Raw genomic sequence first — 27,804 nt, 5'->3', positions numbered from 1 at the left:
ACTGCACCACCAGGGAAGTCCCTCTTTGGAATATTTGAACACCTAAAAATCAGTATTATAGACATATACAAAACTAATGGAGTATATAAAAATATGGATAAGAATATATACACATATATATATGAATACCTAGTGAATGAAAAATGATCAAATAATTCTAGGATCAAAAAGTTGAACAAGGAAAAGTAATTCAGCAGTAAATAATAATTGTCATAACAATGCGAACTCTGATTATTGATGTAAGCAAATTTGTGATATAATTGTATTGATAGGATAGAGTGAGCAAAGTGGACAATGAATGAGCTAAGGATTCTTTCCCACAACACTTTGCTGACAGACAATACGTAAAAATAAAATAAGAAATGAGAAAAATGGATGCAATGGCAGAAGAAACAGACAAAAAGAATTGAAAGCAGTTGATCCTGAGGATGAGACTGAGGAGAGTCAGGTAGGAAAGATGGGACAAGAGACTGATGTCTTTCATAGAAGCCTTTAAAATCTGGTTTTTTTTCCACCCCTGTGTTTAAGAATTACTTTGACACCTATTCCAGTATCCTTTTAGATTGCCTACTGTACTGTAGAGCATAGAAAGCTAAACACTTGTATTTCCCAGACTCCCATGAAGTTAATAATTTGCCCTAGGTCCCAATGAGCAGACACACTACACTAGACTTGTAGGTGGAAGCAACCAACCTGAGTCAGCAACCATTCAGAGACTCATAATTTCTGTCAAGCACAGAGAGGGAGTCCTTGGGTTCTTGGGCAGCTGGGTTGCAGTTTCTACTTGTGTCCCTAGTGACATAAAAAGTGAATAGTAGGCAAACCAGTGGGGTTTTCTTACAATAGCCCCATGGTGTGATGGACATTGTCCATGGCTAGATTCTTGCCCCCTCTCAAGAGGTTCTGTGAGCTATCTAATAACTTTTAATATACTTTTTTCTGATTAAACTACCTGGACTGGATTCTGTTGTTTATAACCAAGAACACTCACTGATATATTTAATAAAAACAAGAATTAATTTTTAAAATTTATAATAATTTTTCTAGTCAACTAGTTTGTAAATGTAATTCAAGGGACAATTTCTTTTCCATGGTTTATGGTCTCTTCTGTTCAAAGCATCCTTTACTTCGCTCTACTGGCATAAATTTTCAAAAATGTAATATTTAGAATCTTCAACATTAATATTCTCTTTCTGGGCCCTTAAATTGAAAACTTCAAGGTGAACAAGTGTTAATTAGGCCTTTTCTTCTTCTAAACGAAAATTGATTCCAAAATTTTTATCTACGAAGAGGATGCCTGAGTTTGAGATTTGGAGAGGAATTGTAAAGGCAGTGTAACAGGTCGCTCCATGGTACTAAATATTGGATCCTATCAAGAAGGGATCTATGCTCTGGGCCTGCTAGAAAGTAAGTTACCTCTGATATATGTTAAGGTCTCACCTTCTGTAGACTAGTTTTGTTGCTACTGATGATACATATGTAAGACAGCAAAAGTAACACTGCTCTGATTGCAATAGATCATGAGAGACCAATTCACTAGAGTAAAAGCAATAGATTATAAAATCTAAAACTTTCTTAGTGATGCAGATATAGATGTTGGTCAGGACTCTAAGCCAAAAAGAGGAATTTATTTATTTATGTAACTGCAAGTGTGCTGGTTTTTAAACTCTTTGATATTTCTCCCTTGAAAAATTGAAGCCTAAAAACCCTCCTCTTAGGGCTTCCCTGGTGGCGCAGTGGTTGAGAGTCCGCCTGCCGATGCAGGGGATACGGGTTCATGCCCCGATCCGGGAAGGTCCCACATGTCGCGGAGCGGCTGGGCTCGTGAGCCATGGCTGCTGAGCCTGCGCGTCCAGAGCCTGTGCTCCGCAATGGGAGAGGCCACAACAGTGGGAGGCCCACGTACCACAAAAAACAACAACAAAAAACCAACCCTCCTCTTGAATGTGGGCAAACTTAGTGACTTGTTTCTGACTAACAGAATAAAATAAAAGTAAAGGTATGTGACTTTGGAGGCTATGTCATGAAAGGTATGGTGGCTTCCCCGTTGCTTTCTCTTAGATTATTTTGCTGAAGGAAGTCAGCTCCCATGTCGTGAAGAGAAGTCCACATTGTGAGGAGCTGATACCTCCAGCCAACAGCCATGGGGGTGAGCCATATTGGAGGTGGATTCTCCAGCACCGGCCAGCCTTTAGATGACTGTAGCCCCTGCTGACACCTTGACTGCAAACTCATGAAAGATTTTGAGCCAGATACACCCAGCTTAGTCACTCCCAGATCCCTATCTGAACATGTGTGAGATAGTAAATGTTTGTTGCTTTAAGTTACTAAGTTGGCATAATTTGTTACAGAGCAATATATAACTAATATGAAATGACTCAGAGGTTGGCCTAACTTCCAGCATAGCTTGATCCAGGGGAAAGAAAATCTGTCATCAAGATATTTAGTTCATCTTTTGGCTCTACTTTTCTGTGTAGAAGCTTCATTCTTCAGAAAGTTTTATCCATACACTTGGGAAAGATGGCTGTCAACAGATTTTGTTCTACAGGCTTATTATGACTTGTGATCCTAGAAGAGGAAATAGATCTCCCAGCCGTCATATTCAAATCTTAAGGAAGATTCTACGGACTCAGCTTGAGTTTCAAGCCCATTTCTAAAGCCAATCATGGTGGCCAAGTGGAATGAGTATTCTGATTTTCTGCTGTGGCCTTATGTCACCCCTATGCCTACAGAGGGATCAGGGAAAAAAGATAGTGATAAGAAGCCTGGATGGCACCACATGGAATGAGGGAAGGATAGTTCTAAAAAAAATTAAGGAGGGCTTCCCTGGTGGCACAGTGGCTGAGAGTCCGCCTGCCAATGCAGGGGATACGGGTTCGTGCCCGAGTCTGGGAAGATCCCACATGCCGCGGAGCAGCTAGGCCCGTGAGCCATGGCCCCTGAGCCTGTGCGTCCGGAGCCTGTGCGTCTGGAGCCTGTGCTCTGCAACGGGAGAGGCCACAACAGTGAGAGGCCCGCATACCGCAAAAAAAAAAAAAAAGTAAGGAAAAGAGATGAAAGAAGTAACAAACAATAGGTATCTACTTAAAAGCTATTCCCATATTTAAACTTCTGCTGTCATTGTGCATAGTATAAACTTCTACATTCAAGGGATCAGTATTGACAGTTGTGTAATGGATTGTCTGGATGGCAATGAAGCTCATTTCCAATGGACTCATGCTACATGCATTTAGTGATGAATAGGATAGAGAAGGTGGTTTTGATCATAAGCATTGAAGACGGTAGAGTCCTTTTGTGAGCATCAGAATCTAAGCCTTGTTTTTATTATGATAGGGAACAGTGAGAATAATTATTTTATTTTTTGTTTGTTTTTGTTTTTTATTAATTTTTATTAGAGTATAGTTGCTTTACAATGTTGTGTTAGTTTCTGCTGTACAGCAAAGTGAATCAGCTATACATATACATATATCCCCTCTTTTTTGGATTTCCATACCATTTAGGTCACCACAGAGCATTGAGTAGAGTTCCCTGTGCTACAGTAGGTTCTCATTATCTGTTTTATACATAGTAGTATATGTATGTCAACCCCAATCTCCCAATTCATCCCACCCCCCCATTCCCCCCTTGGTATCCATACGTTTGTTCTCTACATCTGTGTCTCTCTTTCTGCGTTGCAAATAAGTTCATCTGTTTCATTTTTCTGGGAGAATAATTATTTTAAATACCTTGATACATCCAATTATTTTAACCTTTTTTCCCAGTAAACTTGTTGGTACAACAGGAAGTGAACACTGGTAACCCTCTACTTGGTAATCACCATTAAGATCATAGGAAGGGGTTTAGCACTGCTGTAATTTAGGCTTTTATCTTTTCCCACTTAAACGTTTGCAACCAGACTAAACTGTAGAGTTTAGGGATTCACAATTTGGCGATAAAACTAAAGATATGCAAAGAAATTACTGTAAAAGTTAGGAGAGTGATTATTATTATGGTGTGAAAAAATGGTAAAATTGAGCGGGGGCATAGCAGAGCTTCTGGAGAGACTGGAAAAATTATATTTCTTAACCTAATGGCCGTTAAAAGAGTGTTCGCCTTATAGCAATTCTTTACTGTAAATTTTGAAATCAGGAAGTGTGAGTCCTTTAACTTTGTCCTTTTTCAAGAATATTTTGGCTATTCTGGGTCCCTTGCATTTTCATATAAATTTTAGGATTAGCTTGTTAATTTCTGCAAAGAAACCAGTTAAGGATTTTGATAGAGATTGTGTGAAATCTGTAGAGCAATATTAATTCTTCTAATTCATGAATACAAGGTGTCTTTCTGTTTATTTAGGTGTTCCTTAAATTCTTTAAACAGTGTTTTATAGTTTTATTATACTTCCTTTGTTAAATTTATTCCTATATATTTTGTTCTTTTGATGCTATTGCAAATGGAATTATTTTTAAATTTTGTTTCAGATTTTTCACTGCTAGTGTATAGAGTACAATTAATTTTTGAATATTGATCTTGTATCCTGCAACTTTGGTATTAGCTTTTGCTATGGTCTGAATGTTTGTGTCCCCCCCAAATTCGTACGTTGAAATCCTAACCTCACCAAAGGTAATGGAATTAGTAGGTGGGGCCTTTGGGAGGTGCTTAATTCATGAGGGTGGGACCCTAATGAATGAGATTAGTGCCTTATAAAAGGGGTTCCAGAAATATCTCTAGACCCTTTCACCATGTGAGGACACAACGCGAAGTCTGGGACCTGAAAGCAAGCCCTCAGTTGACCAACGTAGCACCCTGATCTTGGGTTCCCAGCCTCCCAAACTGTGAGGTTACGTTTGATGTTCATAAGCTACCTAATCTGTGGTATTTTGTTATAGTAGCCTGAATAGACTAAGACAGCACTAATACTTTTTTTTGTGAATTCCTTAGGATTTCTACATATAAGATCATGTCATCTGAAAATAGAAATAGTTTTACTTCTTCCTTTTTAGTCTGGATGACTTTATTTTCCCTTACTTGCCTAATTACCCTGCTAGAGCTTCCAGTACAATATTGAAAAGAAGTGGTAAAGATATCTTAATGGGGAAAGTTTTCAGCCTTTCTTTCACCTTTAAGTAATGTTAGTTGTTGGTTTTTCATACATGCCCTTTTTCAGGTTGTGGAAATGCTCTTTTATTCCTAGTGTGTTGAGTGATTGTATCATAAAAGGGTGTTGGATTTTGTCAAGTGATTTTTCCATATGATTGTGTTTTTTTCCTGTATTCTATTAATATGTCATATTGCATTGATTTATGATTAAACTAACCTAACATTCCTGGGCAAATCTCACTTGAGCATGGTGTATAATCCTTTGTATATGTTTCTGGATTTAGTTACTCAGTATTTTGCTGAGGACTTTTGCATCTATGTTTATAAGTGATATTTGTCTATAGTTTTCTTTTATGCTGTTTTGTCTGGTTTTGGTTTTCATGGTAATACTGGTCTCATAGGATGAGGTAGAAAGTGTTTCTATTTTCTTAGAAGAGGTTATAAAGAATTGGTATTAATTCTTTAAATATTTGGTAAAATTCACCAGTGAAGCCATATGGTCTTAGGGTTTTCTTTGTGCAAAGCTTTTTGAATACGAAATCAATCTCTTTATTTGTGATAGTTCTATTCAAATATCTGTTTCCTCTTGCGTCAGTTTCAGGAGTTTGTGTGTTTCTAGGTGTTGTGAACACCTGTATAAACAGAGTAGACCCTTACCCAAAGTTTGGTTCAGACCGATGACACGACAAACACCCCAAGAGTATATGAAAAGATTTATTACTCACATAATGAGGCTTTCTGTGGAGAGCAGGGCAGGCCTCCCAACCTGGTCTGAAAATGGCTTAAGAGAGCAGGGAAAGGAAACTGACTTGCAGTTTTTATGATGGTTAAGGAATGATGCTGGGATGAGGGTTCCCACCTGGTGGAGAGGGGCCCTTGTATAGTTCAATCATCTCATCAGTGGTAAATGAAAGAGAACCTGGGCTTTCTTATCAGCTTGCTCAGATGTGGGACAGAAGGGGAAGAGAGAGGAGTAAGGCTTAATAGACTAGGAATTTGTCCGTTTTATCAAAGTTTCTAATGTGTTGGCATACAATTGCTTATGGTATTCTTATAGTCTTTTTTATTTTTGTAAGTTTCATAGTACTGTTCCCTTTTTTATTCCTGATTTTAATAGTCTTCTCTCCCTCTTCTCTCTCTCTCTCTCTCTCTCTCTCTGTCTCTGTCTCTCATCAGTCTAGGTAAAATTTTCTCAATTTTCTTTTGCCTGCTCAAATCTGCTGTTCAGCCCCTCTAGTACAATTTTTATTTCACTTACAATACTTTTCAACTTTAAAATTTCTCTTTGGCTCTTTTTTATGATTTCTACTCTTTACTGATATTCAGGATTTGGTGAGATTATATTCTATTTTTCTTAAATTCTTTAGAAATGGTTTTTCTTAGTTCTTGAACATATTTAAACAGTAGACTTGAAGTTTTTGTCTAAGTCTAACGTCTGGGCTTCCTAGGGGACAGCTTCTTTGGTTTTTGTTTGTTTGTTTTTCCTGTGTATGGGCCATACGTTCTCGGATTTTTTTTTTTGTCATGTCTCAATGTTCTGTTGAAAGGTGGGCATTTTAAGTAATATGATGTGGTGACTTTTGAAATCAGTCTCTCTCCCTCTCCCTAGGATTTGTTGTTGCTGCTGTTTGTTGCTATTTGTTTGTTTTTTTATTTAGCAACTTTTCTGAACTAATTATGTAAAGTCTGTATTTTTTGTTGTACATGGCCACTGAAGTCTCTGTTTGACTAGCTTAGTGGTCAGCTAATAGTTGAACAGTAATTTCCTTAAACACTTGGAACCAGGAGGTCTTCCAGTCTTTGCTGAGGGGCTCTGTGCTAATGTTGGGGCACACCTTCAACACCCAGCCAAGCAGTCGACAACTCTGCCTTAGCCTTTGCTTTCTGCCTATGCAGAGCCTCAAGGTCAGCCTGAGGTAAGAGCTTAGGGCCTTCTCAGATTCTTCCTGATCATGTTGAAATCCCTGGGCATGGACACAGCCCTATACCTGATTTGGCTTTCTAGATTCCCAGTAATATGTTGAAGCTTTTCAAAGTCCCCCCCCCAAAACTTCATTCTGTAGTCTCCTTTTAGGCTTTTTGTTTAGCCTATTGCTTGCCCCAACTGCTATCTACTGCCTCAGGCAGCCACAAAAATATAATCAATTGCCTCTGTTTTCAACTGGGCTTTTCACACTTGGCAGTTTCCAATTAGGTCAAGTGAAGATACCTTTGCAAGGGGGGCCTTCGGGGCCTGACAGGTCAAATAATTACAATTCTCTGGGTATTTGGCTTTGAAAGAACTCCAATCTCATTCTACCTCTTCCAGTGGCTGCCAGACTGCTGGTATTCACTATAGTTGCCAGCTGTTGGTTTTCAAGTCTTCTATGGAACTGGAGAGGGAGATGAGAATAGGGCAAGTTACAATATCACAGTGCTCACTGTTGTTAGAGATTCAGCTTTTTCCTCAATAAATGTTCCTCAGACTGCTGCAAGCCTTTGGTTAATTTCCAGAGTCCTAAACATTTTTGCCGGTTTCTCATTGCTTTTATGGAGGAAAAAAATTTTCAAAACTCCTCACTCCAACATTTTTGCTGATGTCTCTTATTACATACTTTTTTTTGAAACCTAGAATGCATTTGTTTCCAATCCCACTACCTTTTCAAACCCTGTCCAGCCATTACCCCCTAGGTGTGCGTGTGGCTTTTCTAAGGACACTGTCTCCTTGGTACTTGCTGCCTTCTTTCCCCTCCAAGTCCAAGGAGGCCATGACAGAAAGAGAGGTGGCAAAGAGGCTTTGAATGCTTCAGAGCTGGGGCTCCTGATGATGCCATCTACAAGCTCAGGGTGGCCTTCATCATTAGATGAAATAAGCAAGAGTTGGATCGATTTTGAGACTGCTGCATTCTATCCTTAAAAGAACAAACTGATAAGTTGAAAATCTCACAATTTCTCATAGTGTTTAAGCGCACAGCTACTGCAGTAAGACTTATGAGTTCACTGCCTCCTAGCAGTGATAATGGTGTACATATTGTTGAGTCACTATGAAAATTAAGTGGAAAACAAAATAAAATCCTTGACAGTGTCTGGCATAAGCATGCCATACATAGTTGCTGGCACTTGCATTATGACTAGCAGAGTACCAATACCTAGTATAAATCTTGTATTGTACATCTGAGTAGAAAGGGACCTCAGAAATCCACTCATTCAATTGCATATCCGGGACAATAACTCACAATGCTGCAAATCCCTATCAAATGATATCTAGCATACGTTTTAATATTTCCAGGGACAGGGAGTTGATCATCTCAAAGGCAGCTCATCGCATTGCCGAATCACTCTCATCGTTAGAAAGACTGAGCCCCAAATCTTTCTCCCCCTTTTCCCTTGAACATCTCAAAATAAAGCTATTATCTTTTCAGTGTGACAATTCTTCCACTATCTGAAGGCTTCTCAGAAGCATTCTAACTCTTCTTTCTAGCTCTGGGGAAGAGGTTGGTACTATTCACTGCTCACCAGATTTCCCCTGCCTCTAATTGCCATGGCCTGAGGTGTCCTCCTGAAATCAAGTGGGACCTGGAAGGTCTGAGTGGAGAAAATAAATTTCCTTTCAGATCACAAGAGATCTCATGATCTGTTTTCTACCTCCCTTCCCATGACAAGTGAATCCCTGCCCCAGCCCTGCCCTGTGAACATTACCAGTGAAACACACACACACACACACACACACACACACACACACACACATGCAAACAGAGAAGAGGTTCAATTTATTGATTGCTCTTTGGGAAAGGTTGTATAGAACATTACTGGGGTGGAATTAAATTCTAGTAACAGATTCATAAAACGTTGCTTTCAACCCAATTAGCTTTTATGAGACTATCAAATCCCCTCTCATCCTCATAGACAGCAAAGAACCCCAATCAGAGTCTTCATAAATTTGTTGTTTTAAATGATTAAAGCAGACATAATACATAATGCAGTTGATATTAAATATATTGAGAATGACAAATCAGTAGAACTACTTTCACTCTTCAGCATTAACTGGTCATTTATAAATGTTCTGTACATACATTTTTAATTTTAGATTTTCTCCTTAAAGGAACTTGCGAACTATTCATTATTATCTGCTATTTGTTTGTATACACACATTTTAATTCTTCCAAAATAACATTTAAGATCTTTCTTAAATTGCCTCAGAAATGTTAACCTTTAAGGAACATTCAATTAAAAAAATAAAAGCTCAGGTCTTGACTCTGTAACACACGTTCAGATGTGTCAAGATTTTGTTTCCCTCTGATAAAAGCCTCCGACAATATACAACGTGCCAGCCTCTTCTTTGCTCAACTCAGAGGAAGTCATATAAAGGAGAAAAAAAAATGCTTGAAATCACAGTGACCAAAGGATTTGAGTTAATAATTACATTAAATAACCATAACTTTTTGATTAACTATTCACATTCCACACAGTGGAAATTATCCTTTCCTCCAGATTTTTCACTTACATTTTTAACTTTGCAGAACTACAATAACAAAAAACAACTTACAGACTTGCAGGATGTTTCTCTTTTAATGCCAAGCACAAAGTGTACATCATAAAATTCATATTTGGTGTTTGGCATTATTTTAATAGGAAAGATCTAGATCACAAATATCTTGCCATAAAAAATTCTACTATAGTAATGAAAAAACATATCATTACATCATCGGTGACTCCAATACAATATGTGACAGATATGGCACTTTCAATAAATGTTGGAAGACACACGGGACTTGGGCTAGTCTTTACGTAGGCACAATAAGAAAAGCAGACATTTCCCTTTTTGGCTAGTGCTGTGCTTTTAGGGCAGTTATGCTGCTGATTATCCCAGTGAAGCTCATTTTGAGGAAATTCTCTTTACTTAAGCCAAATCCAACTTACATGCAAGACTGTGGTACAAGCTACTAAAAGAAGATTCCTGCTGCCAACTGAAGTCATCTCTTTTTAACAAAACTGCATGCTTGTGGCAGAGTTAGAACAAGAGAGATTCGGTGTCTGCTGGTTCTGAGCGTCATTCTTCCTCTCTAGTGTGGTTTTATATTTTCAGCTCCTTCCCCTTTCTTTTCCTCTCCCCCACCCTCAAAATTCTAGCTTAGCATTTGCATGCTTAATTAAATCCATTCTGCATTTTATTGTTGGGAGGACATGGACGATACAAGGATTTAGGGCAGGGGCTTACGGTGTACGTGACATGCACAGACTATGTTTGCACAAATTCGCCTAGTGTAGAATCATCAGTAGTGAATTTCAAAGTTTTAAAACTAGACCCAATATTTCGGGTGTTCAAGATGACTTCTGCCTCAAAGTATGGTTCCTATTTATTTGTTAGTAGGGAGAGCACTGGACCAAAACAAAAATAAAATAAAAGCAGCTTCTTTAGTTGCATTGGTTCTTTGAATGCTGGAGCCTTCATGGGCAACTGAAACACAAGTCTATGGTGTTTGTTTCCCATGTTACACATGACTTGGCTGGTGAGACTGAGATGATGCAGGCAAAAAGAGTATCGGGGGTGGGGGTGGTTTACATATAAAACCTCAGGCTTGAAGAGAGCAAGTTGTCCGAATCCAAAATGCAGGAAGGTTCACCCACCCTGTGCTTTGGCCATCAGATAAATACTAAATACGCATTGCAAATAACCTATGTTTAATCAGGGAACAGTAGTTTCCAAATGGTTACAATGTTACATAAATCCTACCAGCTGTAGGACAGCTAATGCACACAAACACTCTGATTTCTTAACTGGGGGTTCCCATTAGACCCTTCAAGGGCAAAGGAAGAAGGGCTGGTGTATCCCTTACATGTCCTTCCTGACTTTTGACTACTCCTTAGCCAGAGGCAATCTCCTTCCTTTCCTTACTCTCCTCCGCTCTCCAGCTCAATCTCTTATAGATGGCTAAAACAAAAAGACCCCAAATATACTTCTTTCTAAAAAGCAGCAGGCCTAAACTCTCTTATCTTAGCCTGGTCCTTCACTGTCAGGTACATTTGGCAGAGGCAGAATCTTTACAATACAGGGTTGTGGCTCTCAGAAACATGACACAGGAATAAGGAACTGGGAAAGAGGTGATTATACCCCAGCCTAATGGAAAGATAATAAGACCTTCTGCTTATAAGGTTTTTGTCTTTTTCCTATTCCTGTGGGGGGCTGTTTTTTCTGAACTACATCTTTTGTCCATCTGAGGGGCAAAGCAGGAGGGGCTGTTTTGGTTTCGCTCACTCACTTGGTTCTGAAAATAGGAGTGGTCAATATTTATGTTTTAAGTTTGGTATTGGGTTACAGCTAATTTCGACAGTCACAGTAACTCACAAAGTTAATGATTTTTGGGGGCAATTTCATTTCTCCTCTGTTTCCTTGGGTTCTTTAAATACCAGGAAAAAACTTGCTAAAGCATGGGTCTCACCGTGTTTGGGGGCTGGCCTTTCCAGTCTCTGCACACCTCCCTCCTAAATTTTGCTGGGCCAGCTGGTCCTCACCTGCGACCTCTCCCTTCTCTCAATCCTCTAACCTTCCTGCCCTACCAGCCTCCCCCAGAGTCCAAAAGGTCTTCCCCAAATAGGAAACATTTGCATCTGTGGTCAAGCGAGCTACTTGAGAACCTCTGGCAGGTAGGGGATTAGAAGGAAATAGTCACTGAGATCCTAAGAAGGGATGGACTGACAGGGAAGAGGAAGGGGGAAAGCAAGCACAGGTTGAAATATCCTTTCTAAGGCCAAGGCAGCACTAAAACAGGTCTCTTGCCCTCAGAGTAGCCTCTTCCATTAATATTCATTCTGAAGGGAGGTTCCTGTCCCCAGGAGGGCACTTGGAAGACCAAGGCAGAACCAGACCACAACCCTGCCCCTCCAAATGTGCCTCAGGTGGTGTGGGCTTTCTGTACCATCCCGCACGGAAGCAGATACGTTTACATAATAGGAAGTGCCCTCTAGCAGAGACTGTGTTTCCTCTGGTGTCTGCAAACACCCACAGGGACCCATGCACACTCATGCACACAAACTACGCACTAGCAGGCTCCTGGCAGAAGGCAGCTGGTGGTTCGTCTTGCCTCTAGATTTAAGCCAAGTAAGAATCAGGTTGATTTAGGTCTGGTTCTGGGCCCACCTGGGGGCCGCACCCCAAGGACGGGCTGGGTAGGCCCGGCTTAATCCAAATCGATGGATATGCAGCGACACTGCTTGACACGAGTGACCCTCTTCTTCTTGGTGGGTGGCTGTAGTTCGGGGCAGTTGAGCGTGACCATCATGGTGGTGAACTTCTTGGGCTTGCAGAAGGAACAAGACTGAAAAGAGCCTTCCTCCTTCCGGATGTGCCTGGGGATGTAGAAGGAGTTGCACTGGCCGTAGCAGAAACGGTTGATGATGGTGCGGCTGTTGCAGCCCTCCTCGTGGATGGTCTGCTTCAGCGGCTGGGTTTTGCACCAGTCTCGCTTCAGGTATTTGCGCTCGGTCACATGCAGGGCCTCCTGGCTGGACTCCAGCACTTCCTCCCCGGGCACGGCAGTGCCCCGCCCCTGGCCCCGCCCCCGGTTCCTGGAGCCAGGCTGCTGGGGAGACTGTGTCTGCTCCGAGTCATTGTGCTGGGCCTTGTCTGGCGGGGGGATGGCCCCTTGGGACCCCTTCTTTTTCCCTTCAGCAGCCGGCAGCAGGGTCCCCAAGAGGAGAAGCAGGGCTCCCACAGTGTAGGCCGTACGGCTCATGCTAAAGGGGGGAGACACACAGAGGAGAGACATGAAAAATGGAAAAGATAATTAATGAAAACATTCATAAAACAGCTAATGTTTTATCAGGCACTTGCTAAACACTTGACCTAAACGATTTCATTGACTCTCACACGGTATCTCCGTGCATTAGGTACTGTTATACTCGTTACCCTCTGGGCCATTAAGCCATGAAGTAGCTTGCCCAGGGTCGGCCAGTGAATAAGCCAAGATGTGAACTCTGTCACTTGTCCTCCCAGGGGAATTGCTTCCTGGCTTCTGACACCAACTACGTCTGACTTTGTATTATGGTCCCTTAACTTTATTCATTCTTTTTTTCTTTTAATTGAAGTAGAGTTGATTTATAATGCGTTAGTTTCAGGTGTACAGCACAGTGATACAGTTATACATATATATATTTATTCTTTTTCAGATTCTTTTCCATTATAGGTTATTACAAGATACTGAATATAGTTAGGGTCCTTGTTGTTTATTTTATATATAGTTATTCGTTCTTGTACTTGACAATATTTGGTAAGTTCCTACTATGTAAATAGATGAATTAGCCTCGCCAGCCAGAGGGCTCATCTGACAGGAAAGGGTCTCACTCTTTCTCCCTGACTGGCCTGAGCCCTTCCTGAGTTCGCTTGGTTGGATGCTTATGAGATGTTCAGCGTTATCAGGCATCGGAAGGAGATGTGTGGAGACCAGACGGAGGGAGAATCCTTCACAGGAAGAGCACTAGACGAAAAGTCAAGACTCAGCTTCTAGTCGAAGGCCTAGGATAACAGCTTGCTTTCTGACCTTGAGAAAATTTCACTTTACTTTTCAATAAATGACTTTATTTAAGCAAAGATACAAACACCTCATATCCCCAGATATGTTGTTCAGATCAAAACTGATGTAAAACTGAAAGCAATTAGAGAACTAACTAAATATGGTGGTACTGCAGACAGAACAAATTACTTTACCAGAAAGATCACGTAATTCATAAGATTCCTGGATCACTCGTTCTCATTTTTAAACTGGGCACAGATATTCATTATATCTTCTTAATACCACGATACACATTGTTCTACTTTTAAAATAATGAAATACGTCCTTCACATATGTGTGTGTGTATATAAAATTTAGAAGGTAGAAAATGGACACAAGAGAACAGGTATGTGCACATATTTACATTAGTAAGTGCCACAGACATGTTGAATAAGTTAATGATAATGAATTATTGTGGATGGGTCTGGAGTTAGATATGGGTCAGGAGGAACAATGGCACATGAACAATGGCAAAAAAAAATTAAATAAAGGGAGTGGAGGCAAAAGGAAAACTGACAAAAAAACCAGAAAGCAAGGATGGAGAGAGAAAAAAGTGAAAGGAGTGAGGAATGTAAATCAGAGAAAGGAGGACTATTCTAAAGCAGGATATTCAGGGAAGGTGGGGCAGATAGAGGAGGAGGAGGAGGAGGAGGAACAGGAGGAGCACATTTTTCAAAAGAAGGTGCGGGGCTTCCCTGGTGGCGCAGTGGTTAAGAATCCGCCTGCCAACGCAGGGGACACGGGTTGGAGCCCTGGTCTTGGAAGATCCCACATGCCGCGGAGCAACTAAGCCCGTGCGCCACAACTACTGAGCCTGTGCGCCACAACTACTGAGCCTGTGCTCTAGAACCCGCGAGCCACAACTACTGAAGCCCGCGCGCCTAGAGCCTGTGCTCTACAACAAGAGAAGCCACCACAATGAGAAGCCTGCGCCCCACAACAAAGAGTAGCCCCCGCTCGCTGCAACTAGAGAAAGCCCGCGTGCAGCAGCGAAGACCCAATGCAGCCAAAAATTAAATAAATGAATAAATAAATTTTTTAAAAAAAGAAGGTGCAAGAGAGAAGCATCAGAGTCTTAAGATTCTTCTGGGACAGTGGTTCTCAAACCTGAGTGTGCAGACAATCACCTGGGGATATTGTTAAAATGCAGATTATCATTCAGTAGGTCTGCCTTTCTAACAAGCTTTGAGCAGCAAGACCTGTAGCACCTGCAGCCGTGGGGCACAGAGGGAGTTGTGAAAATGTGGAGGGATTTTCTTCTCAATGAGTACAGTTTCAAATTCACAGCCTCCCTCCTCAGGCCATCACACCAAGTCTGACCTGAATCCAGAGGTTTCCCGTCTTCCACGTCCACCACAGTTCTGAACCCGAGGACACGGCTGTGAGGCACCCATGTCCCTCCTCTCTTCTGTCCACCAGTGTGACAACTGATAACCACTAAATGCAATTTAATAGTAACCTCACCGTGGCCCCCAAGGAACTATCCAAGTTGGTATTAGTAGCTGGAGCAGTTACCTTTCAAAGACAAAGGCAGGGTGGAATCTGCATTCTCTAAAGGGCAGCCCCTGTAAGTAAAGAGCATGCAACCCTAAGGATAGTGTCAAATTAAGATAATTAAATATTAAATTCAAAATATTCTTAAATGGCACTATCTTTTAAACATTAACCTAATACTTTTGGGCAAGTTCAAGTTTGGAGCTGATAATGTGACATTTATCTCCTGCTCTGACTGTAGACTCCCTGGCTTTTGTCAGTTTATGTTACATCATCTTTGTTCTTTAAACAGAGCATTTTTTGCCTCAACAACAGCAAAAAATTAATTTCCTTGTTTTGTCTTTAAAACATCGCTCATGAGGAAGGCCCAGTTATAAAACAGTGCTGATTTTCTCCAGAGAGTAGGACACTTGAGCCACGACGGTCCAGTCTCCTGGGAAAATATATTGTGAATTCAAGAAGCTTTCACAAGTTTCTGTTTTTATTCAGTTCTGGGCCAGGATCTAAACTAAAATTCAATCTCTGCCCATTTCCAAGAGGAACACATAAGACAGCCCTAGGCCTCCACCCACCATCTTCCCCATCCCTCCTAAAAATGGCCTCCAGAACAATCCAAGCCTCCAGAGCAAGATTTCAGAGCCAACATCACAGAGGCCAATCTGAGACTTGACTGGGAAGGTATATTGACTGCATGGGAGAGGTTCAAGTCATGGGGCCAGCCATACCCACAAACATCTATCCAAAAAAATGCAATTTTCTTTCTCTACACCACTTAGGACCTCCTTTATACTCAGCTTTCCCTATCTGGCATTTCCCATCTGTCATTAAATAAATACCAAGTCTGAGAGTCATGAGGGCTTATTCATCACCTCTTCCTCCATGCCTGGCAGAGTAGATGCTCTTTTGTTCAATAAATGATTGTCATGGACCACACTTACCGACAGAGTTTCTGTTCTTTGCATTTAAAATGTCTTCACACATGCTGAAGATCAGCAGAGTCTAGCCTAGGGAACTTCTTAATACTTCTCTTCCTTTTTCCAAGAAAACTCCAAATACCCACTTCTTTTTACCTGGTCCCATGGAGAACACCATTAGGGTTTATATTTCCAATTAAAGCCATTGTATTCTCTCACTTCATCCCAGCTTACCCTTCCCCCTCCCCATGTCCTCAGGTCCATTCTCTACGTCTGCATCTTTTTTCCAGTCCTGTCCCTAGGTTCTTCAGAACGATTTTTTTTTTTTTTAGAGAGAGAGTGGCATGGATATATATACACTACCAAATGTAAAATAGATAGCTAGTGGGAAGCAGCCACATTGCACAGGGAGATCAGCTCGGTGCTTTGTGACCACCTAGAGGGGTGGGATAGGGAGGGTGGGAGGGAGACGCAAGAGGGAGGGGATATGGGGATATATGTATATGTATAGTGGTACACTTTGTTATACAGCAGAAACTAACACACCACTGTAAAGCAATTATACTCCAATAAAGATGTTAAAAAAAAGCCATTGTATTCACTCTGGAAGAAACCAACAATAAAGCAGTAAATTCAAAATTAGTCAACTGTGGTTTTCTGTTTTAATTTGGACTGACTTCCTGTTCCTATGGGAGTGTGCAAACCCCATGAGAAAAAGGGGTCTAGAGTGACAGACTTTTTAAGACAAGTAAATTTTTCTCAAAATTTATTAGGTGGGGAAGATATTATGAAATGGCTTTTCATTTTCGAAAAGCGTACTCTTTAAATATCTTCAGCTTTTGAGTTCTTAAATCTTATAACTAGTTACTTGGAGAGAGGGAAAAAACAACCTTAGGAATCTCAGTCAACAGAAACCTCAGCTTCTTAGAGAACAGCAGTGCTCTGAAGGACTCTGCACATCCCACACAAGTAAGAGGGAGGGGGATGAGACTAACTAGTATTAGAACCCGGGCTCTATCAAGTCTCTGTGGTCAGTCACCCAACCTCCTCCACACCAAAATGATCTTGATTACTCATTGAAGGAAATAGGGCTGTTGTGTTCTTGAAATCCCAATTGTATTGCCACCGAATAATTTGCACTCTGTAAATATCACAGACATGGAGGAAACCAAGAAAATGTAAATTCCTTGAGGATAATTCTTTTTCCCATCAACACCTAGCAGAGTGCCTCATTATCAAAAATGAATCCAAAGGCTAATCCAGACTTAGGTCTTATGAATTATCATCCATATCCAAACGAGAGCTGAAAACATTTCTGGTAATTTGCATTCATGAAATGACCCACTCACATTATTAAATTAAAGCTGCATCTCATGGACCCAGAGTGCATCAGACACCCACAGAGACCTCCCTTTATTCTCCTTTGCAGACAATATTCTTTTCAAAAGCTACCTCAACTTCCCCTTAATGTGTTCCTGCTTCTCCAACTAATGTGGTCATATTTTCATGATGAGTTTCTCTGCAACTGTTTCCCACCAGCAAGACCCACCCACCCCTACCTTTTTTCTTCCTTTACCACTGTTCTCCCCTCTAATCCATTTGTCCCTGAGGACATAGATACTCTCGAAGCATGTCTCCTCTACCTGATGCTTTCCTTCAGGTTGCCCCAAGTGATCAACAGCAAACATCTGCACAAAGATATGCCATATCGGCCACCCTCTGTCCTGTGCAGGTCATAGTGATTTATTCCAATCTTTGCCAGGCTGTAAGAACACAATCATGTAATTCTGGGGAATCAGAAATAAAAGTGTTATGTGTAACCTGTTTCTAATATTCTCGATGTCTTTGGGAAAGTTTAGGCCAGCTCCTTTCAGCACTCTGATTGCCGTATTTCTCATTTTAGCTAACCAACCTGCTTGTATTCCGTTGAATGGAGTGCTGAGTGAGATAAACGGTGAGGAGACAATGATCAGCAAGCCAGATGTCTGTGGCTGATCAATTCCTCTTGATGAATTGAATTTTAGAAAGCTATTCAACAGGCATGCCATCAAATTATTCCCCAGTATTAAAAAAAATAATGGAAGTGACAGCACAGGCTCTAAGTGCAGGCCAGGTTTTAGAAGACCCTATTCCTATTTCTCAGAACTAAATCTCTGAGAAGGGCAAAGGTTGTTTTTAAATTGGATCTTTAATTTTTAAAAAGACAGTCAACTTTTAGAAATGGAGCAGAGAGGCTCTTAAGAATATACTGCGTTGATTTTTTTGTTTTCAGACAATTTGCACCAAAGGCAAACTAGTAGAGGATAAAGTCTCATCCTGTATGTATTGCAAGTACCCTAACTGTAACCTCCCTATTCTGGAGACCATTCAGGCTAAGTCAGGCTGGGGCCCAACATCATATAGGGCAGGGAGGAGACCACCTAGCAGTTAAGTATCTCAGGAGCTCTCTAGGCTCATCCAAAGATTTTTGGGTGAAGTTAATGATGGTATACAATTCTTGTGGTCAACAGGAGACAAGTTAGAAAGTAATAAATGTTAAATGTTCTCTAAGCGGCACTACTGAGAGTCGGTCAAGTCACAGGTTCTATATTGTAGTGAAGGATGTGTGTTGGTCCCTGTGTGAGTGGGATTTGTGATTTCATTTCAGAACCACCTTGTGGTACACGCTGATGTCCTATAATGTTACTGCCTCTCCCAATGCCGCCACTAAGAGCCACCTCTATTTTTTAAACCCTATGCCAGGCATTATGCTCAATTCTGACTGAATTTTATGATTGATTTTTCACAACAAAATATGAGGTAGATAATATGATCTTCCTTTTTACCGATCAGGGAATCCAGACTCTGAAAAGTTAGGAATTTATCCAAGGTCACACAGCCCCTCATGGGAAAGCCAGGGTTTGAGCCCCATTCTCCCTAGCCCCCAAACACATGTCCTTAACCACATTCTATGGACACTCAGCATGGTATTTAATAAGGGACACATGGACTTGTTTCTAATGCAATCAAATCTGAACAATATTGTGACTCAAATAATTCTCTATTTTGTTCACATGTAAAGAAAAAAACCTTTCTGGTCCCAGGAATTATTGCTGTACTTTGCATTTCTAAGAGCATATGTTAAAACTAAAGACAATTCCTTGCAGATGTAAGACATAGGCTGATAACACTGGCCTGATTTGTGCTTTCAGTTGGATGCTACAGTCACCTCCCCTACCTCCCCCACTCCTTTTACATAAAAGGTTTAGGTTTTCCCGTCTGTCCTACACTCTCTATTCTGCACAGCTTTGCTGCTCCACGCTTTGCTGCTGACAAACATTTCTTGGGAGCAGGGTTTGTGGCATAAAATTTCGTGGCATTGTATCACTTTTAACACTTAAACCTTAAGATTAGGGCTTCAGTTTAGAAGACAAGGCAGGCAGGTCTCATTCAGAGAGGTGAGGATGTAATAGGTTTCTATTCTCCCCTGTGTAACCATTCACACGAGTCTATGTTAGCCAACTTGGATTTCCCATAGATCGTGCATGGGTTACCAAAACATTTCACTCAAAACGAACTTTTAAGAAAATAGGAAACCTGTGAAATTACAAAGTTTACAGAACACTTTAATTCCTACAATGACCTGGGGGTTAAACACACACACACGCAGCCCTACACACAGCAACTAAGTTCTAAAGAGCCCTTAAATAATTAGTTAATACTAACAATTTGGAGTGTGCAATTTATCCAGTGATGGTAATCAAATCACCTACCACTGTAGGCTGCAGTGTGCCAGGGAGGAGATGAGAATCTGTGTTTTTTTTTAAAATATTCTTCTTTCTTTCCTTGCTTTGAAAAGTCCATCCTTTCAAGTCCTGTGTCCCAGAAAGACAGAGAGAGAGACAGAGAGAAAGAGAGAGAGAGAAAGAAGGGAAGGAAGGAAGGAAGAAAGAAAAAAAGAAAGAAAGGAAGAAAGAAAGAATGAAAGAAAGAGAAAAGAAAGAAAGAAAGAAAGAAAGAAAGAAAGAAAGAAAGAAAGAAAGAAAGAAAGAAAGAAAGAAAGAAAGAAAGAAAGAAAGAAAGAAAGAAAGAAAGAAAGAAAGAAAGAAAGAAAGAAAGAAAGAAAGAAAGAAAGAAAGAAAGAAAGAAAGAAAGAAAGAAAGAAAGAAAGAAAGAAAGAAAGAAAGAGAAAGAAAAAGAAAAAGAGGGTGCTGGAAAGTGGAAAGCCCTGGGGTGAAAGAAGACTCCTCACCCTGGGTTCAGGGTTATCTTAACCTCTTCTCCGCTATTTATTTAACTTGTGTGTACAGCCAAAAGGAAGCCTCTACTCTGGGGTCCCTGGGACAGCTTAAATCCCTGGTGACCCACTTAACACAGTAGATTGTTTTAATCAACTCGTGTCCTGGCACCATCTCGAAGGGGAACATAAACAGACGCGTACACCGCTTGGATCTGCTCTTTCCAGCGGGAGATCCAATTACCTACCGATGGTCGCCTCTCTGCCCTTGTAACATTTAAGAAAAGATTTTTCACCCCTAACTTCGAGGCTATATTTCTGTCTAAAAGAGGAGAAAGCAGCACCCAGATCTGACCGGGGAGCCCCTTCGAGCCAGCTCTGGGCGCGCTGGAAGGGCTTCACTGGAGAGGCTCCTGTCTGCCCCCTGCCTCGCCCGGGGGGCCCATCACCAGAGCCCTGCGCGGGGAAACGCCAGGCTGGGGCGCCCCCAAGGCAGAGCTGGGATCCGAAGACAATGCCAAGCCAGAGCGGTGGCGCGTCTGTTCTTCCTAAACCAGAAATCCACAAGTAACTCCGGCCGGCAAGGTGACGGCCCCGACACCCCACCGCCCGCCGGCCTTGCTCCGTGAGCTGCAGAGGGGTCAGCAAAGTGGCGGGGGAGGACGAGGGATGACCTGGGCGTCCAAGCCCGGGGACCAGCCTCCCGCCGCCAGTACCGCCTATTCCGTCTCTAGGAAGGCGCGGCGAGGTGAGGCAGGGGCCTCTGGACACAAATTAAGGGGTACACGCACATGGCCATCGCCCGGACGTCCGCGGTTCAGCCGAAAAGCGCATGGGGCAGGGAGAAGCCTAGAAGAGGAAACAGCGCGCACGAGCGCGCAGTCAGTGTGTGCGGTGTTTGCTATGTGAGCACCGCGGGCTCGCGGGACTAGGCGTCCGGGACCGCGCACCTCACTTCAGCTGTCCAGTTACCTGACCCTTGGGTTTCCGCCACGGCGGAACTCCGCAGCTCCGCTGTTGCACGAGTCTCCATCTTGGGGATAGGCAAATGCATCGCTGATTCTCAGGATCCACCACCTCACGGCGGGATCACTCACGGCCCTCCGACGTGCGCGCCCCGAAGTCCCCAGACCCAGCGCCCCGCCTCAAACAAATGGGACCCTCTCATTGCAACCTGCCCCGGCGTTTGCGGTCGAGCTGAAGGTCCCCGCAGCTCCTCGCTGCTCCCGCTCGCTCATTATCCCTCTGGTCCTGCGCTCTGGCCTCACGGACTCTGCGCCCTCACCCAGCGGGCGCGACTGGCAAGCGCCGCTGCCAAACACACCAGGAGCGTATTAGCGGAGCTCCGGGAGGTGCAACTGGGATGCGGGGCTCTTGCTCTTGACATCCTCTTTCCCAGTCTTGCCCTGCAGACCGCGCAAGGTGAGGTCATGGCAGCCAACACCTTGGCACGAAAGACCCCGCGATGGTTCTTCAGGGTTCACCCCAGGGATCGCGGGGCCTCGGCCTGCCCACGGCAAGTCTGCACGGAGCGGGACGCGGGACGCGGCACACACACATACACACGCGCGCGCGCGCACACACACACACACACACTCACACACACACACACACTCACACACGCCCGCGCCTCCGCGCTCACCTGTCAGTGCTGCGGGCCTTCGGGGCCTGCGCTCTCGACGCGTAGCGCGGTGTGCGGCCGCGGCACGAGCCGCCCGGGCTCGGCGCGGGGTCAGCGGGACAGAGAGCACCGCTCTTGCTGCACACTAGGTCGCCCGGTCCGCGGAGGGCGCACCGAGTGCGGGGCATCTCTCCGTCTCCCGTTTAAATGCCGGCGGCGGAGCGCGGCGCCCGGGGCCGCGCCTCTCCATTGGCCAGGCGCCGCCGCCGCCGCGGGACCCGCTATCCGCCCCCTTTCCCGGTACTGCCCCCGCCCCCCGCACCCCTCCTGCCTCCCCGCGGGGTCCCCTCTCCGCCTGCCTCGCCTCTTTGTCTGCTCCCCCCGCCCAGGCCGGCTGGGAGAGGTCACCCCAGGGAACCGCGCCTGGAATGCACAGCAAATCACATTTTCCGCTCCCGTTGGAGGGGGAAGCGCGGGAGGAAATCCCCCCGGCTCCCGGCCCCTCATTCCTCCTCTGCCCCAGGCCTGGGCTTTTCCTCTCGCCGGCTCCGCTCCGCCTGCGTCGGCCCCGCGACGCTCTCGGTCCCGGAGACTGCCCCGGGAAGAGCAAGACCTCCGTGGGATCGCGACCAATTAGGCGATCCTTTCCCCGTGGAGGGAGCGGGACTGCAGGGCGCTCTGGTTGAGCGGTCGCCGCGGCTCTGGTGCGGCTCCGCCCGAGGCCCCCAACTTCGAGGGCGCTGACCCCTGCGCCCCCGTTAACCCCGGCGGGCTCGTCGGCCGCCAGCAGGAGCCTGTCGCCAACATGACACCCTCCTCTCCTCGCCCGCCACGGGTTCTTTCAGCTCAGATGCCGGCGGCCTCGGGTGTGAGTGTACAGAAGGGAGTAACGGGGGGCAGAATAAACCTAAAAGGACCCTAAAAAAATCTAAAATGGAAAGTCAAGCTTTCCATTCCTGAGCCATTTTTAAAAGGGAGAGAACAGTCGCTAGGAGAGAAGAGGTTTTCCGTAGCATGTTAAAGTTTAATAAATAAAGAAAATAAAACCTCAGACGAGGAAATAACTTCCCAGAAATGGAAGACAAAAACTTACGTATGTGAAAAACCCATGTCACATTCTGTGTTCATTCCTGAGAACCCGATAAGAGTGGGAACATACCAAGCGCAGAAATATTTTTGAGAGATGAGCGAACACTTTCATTTGTTCTCTTAGCTTGGAAATTGGTTCCTCAAAGAGGCTGTAAAGTTTTGTGTGTCGAAGTTAGAGCCCGTGCAAAAATCAACTCGGCTGCAAGGTCTGCAGACCAGCTCCATCAGCGAGGTCAGATGATGACTTTGAAAAACATCTGTTACAGAAGGAAATTTGAAGGTGTTTGTACTGACTACAGCAAAATAAACAAGGCAATGAAAGCCATCAAAAGGTACTTATGAGACCTTCGTGATTTAAGTATTTGGCTTAAGAAAACAAAACAAAACCCCCAAACAGTGTGTTTTTTTGTTTTGTTTTTGTTTTTGTTTTTCTCTCTAGGCAGGCATTAGGGGGAGGGGGCAAGAAATATTGAACTTCTACTAGATACTGCTAGGAACTTGAAATCGATTTTTCAAAATAAATCAAACAAGAAAGAAGTCTGCATTAAATCAATATCTAGAGAATCTTCATCAGCTGAATGTTTTGTTTGTGCAAACAGCGGTTTCTATCCATGAACTCAGTGCTGCACTTTAAATGTTTTCAATAATTTTTTGTTAAATCATCCCGTGAGCCATAGTTTGTAGTTGCCTGCGAGATGCAAACATTCAGTAGGGCTCAGAGACTTATCTTGGTCAAGTGGGCTGCAGGAGAGATACACAGTCAGAAATACACAAAATACTTACGCAATTAACAGCCCAGCCAAAGTGCACCACCAAGTCCTAGGAGCCAGCTGTTCTCTCCCTGTGTAAACTATTCCGCCAAAGAAAAGGAAGCATATTTTACAAATTCATTAACTCCTTCTAATCTAAAATCAATGCTTTAGTCATGTTTTTTTCCAAAACTCATATGAACTGCTCCAAATAAAAATACAAAGAGACAAGAGCTTACCTCCTACATTGGAAGTAATTGTTTAAGAGCCCTGACCCTGTGGTTTTATATATCCCACCTTTTTCTCACCATCTCTATCTAGTAAATGTTGTTCATCATTAGGATCCCTCCTCAGACCACACTCCCTACAGTAGAAACATCCCGACCCACATCCCACCAGCCCACAACTCTCTGCCCCATTTCACTGCATCTTTTTTCTTCATTGTCACTTATCTCCCCCTGCCACTAGAATGTAAGCTTCATGAGGGTGGGCACTTTGTCAATCTTGGTCACTTTGATTACACGAGTATATAGAATACAGAAGTATCTAACACAGAATTGGGATTCAATAACTAGCTGTAGATTGGAAATATTCAGCACATGCTCACTCGGTAAGATTATCAGCTGAGCCAATGCTGAGGATATAACCATTGTGCAGGTGGTAAAGACGGGCCCTCGTCTTGCCGTTTATAGTCTAGTATGTTGGTAAATATTTATCAAGCTTTCTGCCTCACATTTGTGTTTCCACAGCTCTCAACCAGTCATTGCAAACCATTATCCACTCAGGATGAAGGCATACGAGTAAAAACTCTTCAGACCTCTTTAACCATAATTACATAATTGAAACCTGCTCTTAGTAAGAGGGGGAAGAAGTAGAATGACTCCATGTAGGCAAACTTAAAATTCGAAATCTGGGATGCCTAAACAATAATCACTAAATGATAAATTTCACTTACAGAAACCACATTCAAATTAACTTGAGGCTCGCTCTCTTGAGAAGTGTTGATGTTACTGGCTTGTAAAAGGAAAGTCCATTTCTCTTGTTTTGCTCTCCTATCTAAATATAAAAAGTGTTTCTCTCCATCTAACTCACAAGATGCTAAAGGGGGCTACTCTCAAGATCTGGAGAAGAAATTTGAAGGCCTTTGTAGGGAAGTTTTTGCTTAAATCTGCAAAAGCTATTTATGCCTGTTCCCTCAATTGCAGAGACCATGTATGCCATCTTGCACTGACTTAAAAAAAGAATAAAGATCTTTACCCATTTGGAACTGAACTTGTATGGCCCTCTTTAAAAAAAAAATGTGATAATGAACTTGACAATGATGAAAGAAAAAGATATTTGCAATGGTCAAATAACAGTTAAATGATTCGTATCCAAAATGGATTCCTCTTATAAATTAACAAGAAAAATACTCCACAAATAACCTGTAGGAGTTGGCAAAGCACATGACCAGGCATTTCACAAAAGAAGAAACCTGAATAGCCAATAAACATGAAAAGGTGCTAGATTATACTAGTAAATAGTGAAATGCAAACAGAAATAAGAAGGTACCCTTGCTTATCAAGCAGATTAACAAAGATTTAAGTCTGTCCATATCTAGCATTGAAAAGAGTATGGAGAAGCAGGTAATTAAATGCATTGACAATGAGACTGTAAATTGGTACAACCATTTCAGAGAGTAATTTGTCAAAATGTGATAAAATTAAACATGTACCTAGTATACCATCCAGCCATTCCACTTCTAGGCAAAACACCTTATAAGAATTTGAGCGCGTGTATGAAGGATAGAAACTTGTGTCAGCACTTCTATTGTGGTTTGTTTATAACAGTCTTAGTGCCAATTAACAGGAGTAGGAGAAGGCATAAGAAATTATTTTATTTATATAATAAAATGCTATACAGCTACTAAAAGGAATGGATTAGAGTCTTCTGTTTCAACACACAGCTCAAAAACTTAGTGATATTTGAAAAAAAAAAAAGCAAGTTGTAAAATGATACAAGCAGTATGACACCATTATGTATATTTTATAATAAACATATAAAACAATAGTATAAATTGTTTGTGGAAACATATGTGTTCATGTAAATATATAAATAGTGGATTGGAAACCAGACCCTTGGCAGTGCCCACCAAAATGGAGTAGGGGATGGGGTTGGACTGGGGATAGAAGACAAAAGAGATTGCAATTTTATAATGCTTTTGAAAATTTTATTTAAAAAAAAATCTCAAAACTAATAAGACAAAATGTTGACAATTTTCAACTCTGGGTGGGGGTATGTGGATATTTGTTAGATTATTCTCTTTACATTTTGGTTATTTTAAAAAATTTCTCAAAGTTAAAAAAAAAAAAGGATCTGATCTTTCTATCGTGATTTCAAGAGTGATTTTGATTCTCATTTGGGCGCTGAGGAATTTTCCTTCCTGTGTGTCCTCTGTAACCAGCTCTAATCAAGGTAGGCAGGCTTTCAGAACACATACAAGCCCTTACTGGGGTCTGTATGTCTGCAGATCTGTCTGAGGGTCAACTCCTGACTAGTCACCTCGCTCTTTACACATAAGCAGTAAAACGTTTACCAGTTGTCTGTATATATAAAAATGCGTGTGAAAATTCTGAACAATGTTGCCAAATGCAAGCATATGAAAGGCTGAAGCATGCAAATTTTAATACAGTTTGGACCTAATTCTACACAAGTATTTATTGTGCACATTACATGTGCAGTGCGGTATATAAAAGGTGAAAGCATAAAAGTCCTTCTCCCTGGTGGCGCAGTGGTTGAGAGTCCGCCTGCCGATGCAGGCGACACGGGTTCGTGCCCCGGTACGGGAAGATCCCACATGCCGCGGAGCGGCTGGGCCCGTGAGCCATGGCCGCTGGGCCTGCGCGTCCGGAGCCTGTGCTCCGCGACGGGAGAGGCCACAAGAGTGAGAGGCCCGCATATCGCAAAAAAAAAAAAAAAAAAAAAAAAAAAAAAAGTCCTTCCCAGTCAATAATGTAGGCACGGTGGAAAACACACTGAACTAGGAATCAGAAAAATCAGAATGTCCTGACTCCTCCTCATAGGAACCGAGTGTCCCTGGGTTAGATATTTAAACCCTCTACCTAAATTCAATCATCTGTGTTACGAGAACGGGAATAATACCTACCTCTGGGTGGAGGATGGAACTAAGTAAAATAAGCTCCATGAAAGTGCCAGACATGTAACAGACACGTAATAAACAGTGGTGTCTGTATGGATATTAGAGTTCAATTGGGAGCTCAACCAAGACAATGAAAGTATAATAGCAGTATGGGTCGTGTCTTATGAATCTTAATTTCACAGTGCATAACGCAATGGATGCCACATAGGTGGTTGATAAAGCTACTAAATGAGTACTTGCAAAGGGGAAAGGAAGAAAGGGAGGGAGGGAGAGAGGGAAATCGGAAGGAATGGAGAAAGGGAGAAAGAAACAGAGGAAGAAAGGGAAGAGGGGGAGGGGGAGAAAGAAAAGAAAGGAAAGAAAAGAAAAAGAAATGAAAAGAAGCAATCCCATTCCAGTAAATGGCACAGCGACTTCTATTTTTGGTAAAACCAGTGAATGGTATAAATACCCCACAGAGGGGCTCAAGCAGAACAGAAAATCCTCCTGGCACTCTTCTGCCTGCGTCTTAAGAATCACTTTAAACCAAAACTTACAGTCCTCAGGCTGTTTTCACTGCAGTGACAGAACTTGAGAAAAAGAGACCAGAAGATGCCTGAACGTGTAACAAGAGAGGCTGAAGCTCCCCGGCCGAGGTCTGCCGGCAGAGACATGGGAGTGAAACAAGACAAAGGCAGAGACAGAAATGTATCTCAGCAAAAATTCACATCCCCGGTGCCAGAATATAACAGAACCTGCTGAAAATTAGGCTCCCATCTTTGTGTGCAGACTAGGTGACTTGTTAAGTCTGAAAAGTTTCTATTTGTTTTGAGCTCTTTGATGTGACCTCCCTCTTGGAAAAAATTGGATGGGATTTTAATCAGTTATTGATTTCCTGCTTTCCCTTAGTGTTTGAACTGCTGTGGGTCTTCATTTTCTAAATCTTTTTTTGGGTACACTTCCCAAGAAAAGCTCATTCTACTGCAAATTTTAAATGCT

At 42.6% G+C, this 27,804-nt stretch overlaps 1 protein-coding gene across 1 annotated transcript; it reads right to left on the bottom strand.

Annotated features, from left to right (window-relative positions):
• Positions 1 to 9,657: 9,657 nt before the first annotated feature.
• GREM1 (gremlin 1, DAN family BMP antagonist) lies at positions 9,658 to 22,037 on the bottom strand. Its single transcript, XM_007124005.4, has 2 exons — positions 21,871 to 22,037; positions 9,658 to 12,789 (listed from the first exon to the last, which is right to left on the bottom strand). The coding sequence occupies exons 1-2, from the start codon at positions 22,035 to 22,037 to the stop codon at positions 12,234 to 12,236; spliced, it is 723 nt and encodes a 240-aa protein (XP_007124067.2). The 3' UTR covers positions 9,658 to 12,233.
• Between the last annotated feature and the right edge of the window lie 5,767 nt (positions 22,038 to 27,804).

The sequence above is a fragment of the Physeter macrocephalus genome, chromosome 11 (assembly GCF_002837175.3).
Source record: "Physeter macrocephalus isolate SW-GA chromosome 11, ASM283717v5, whole genome shotgun sequence".
Lineage (NCBI taxonomy): Eukaryota > Metazoa > Chordata > Mammalia > Artiodactyla > Physeteridae > Physeter > Physeter macrocephalus.
The sequence above is the reverse complement of the archived record's forward strand: the minus strand, read 5'-3'. Positions and strand labels throughout refer to the sequence as shown.

Bases quoted from the DNA above. Each gene is read 5' to 3' on its own strand.
- GREM1 (XM_007124005.4), bottom strand. From the start codon at position 22,037: ATGCCCCGCACTCGGTGCGCCCTCCGCGGACCGGGCGACCTAGTGTGC. The intron at 12,790-21,870 runs GTGAGCGCGGAG...TCCCCCCTTTAG, and splicing joins AAGGCCCGCAGCACTGACAG to CATGAGCCGTACGGCCTACA.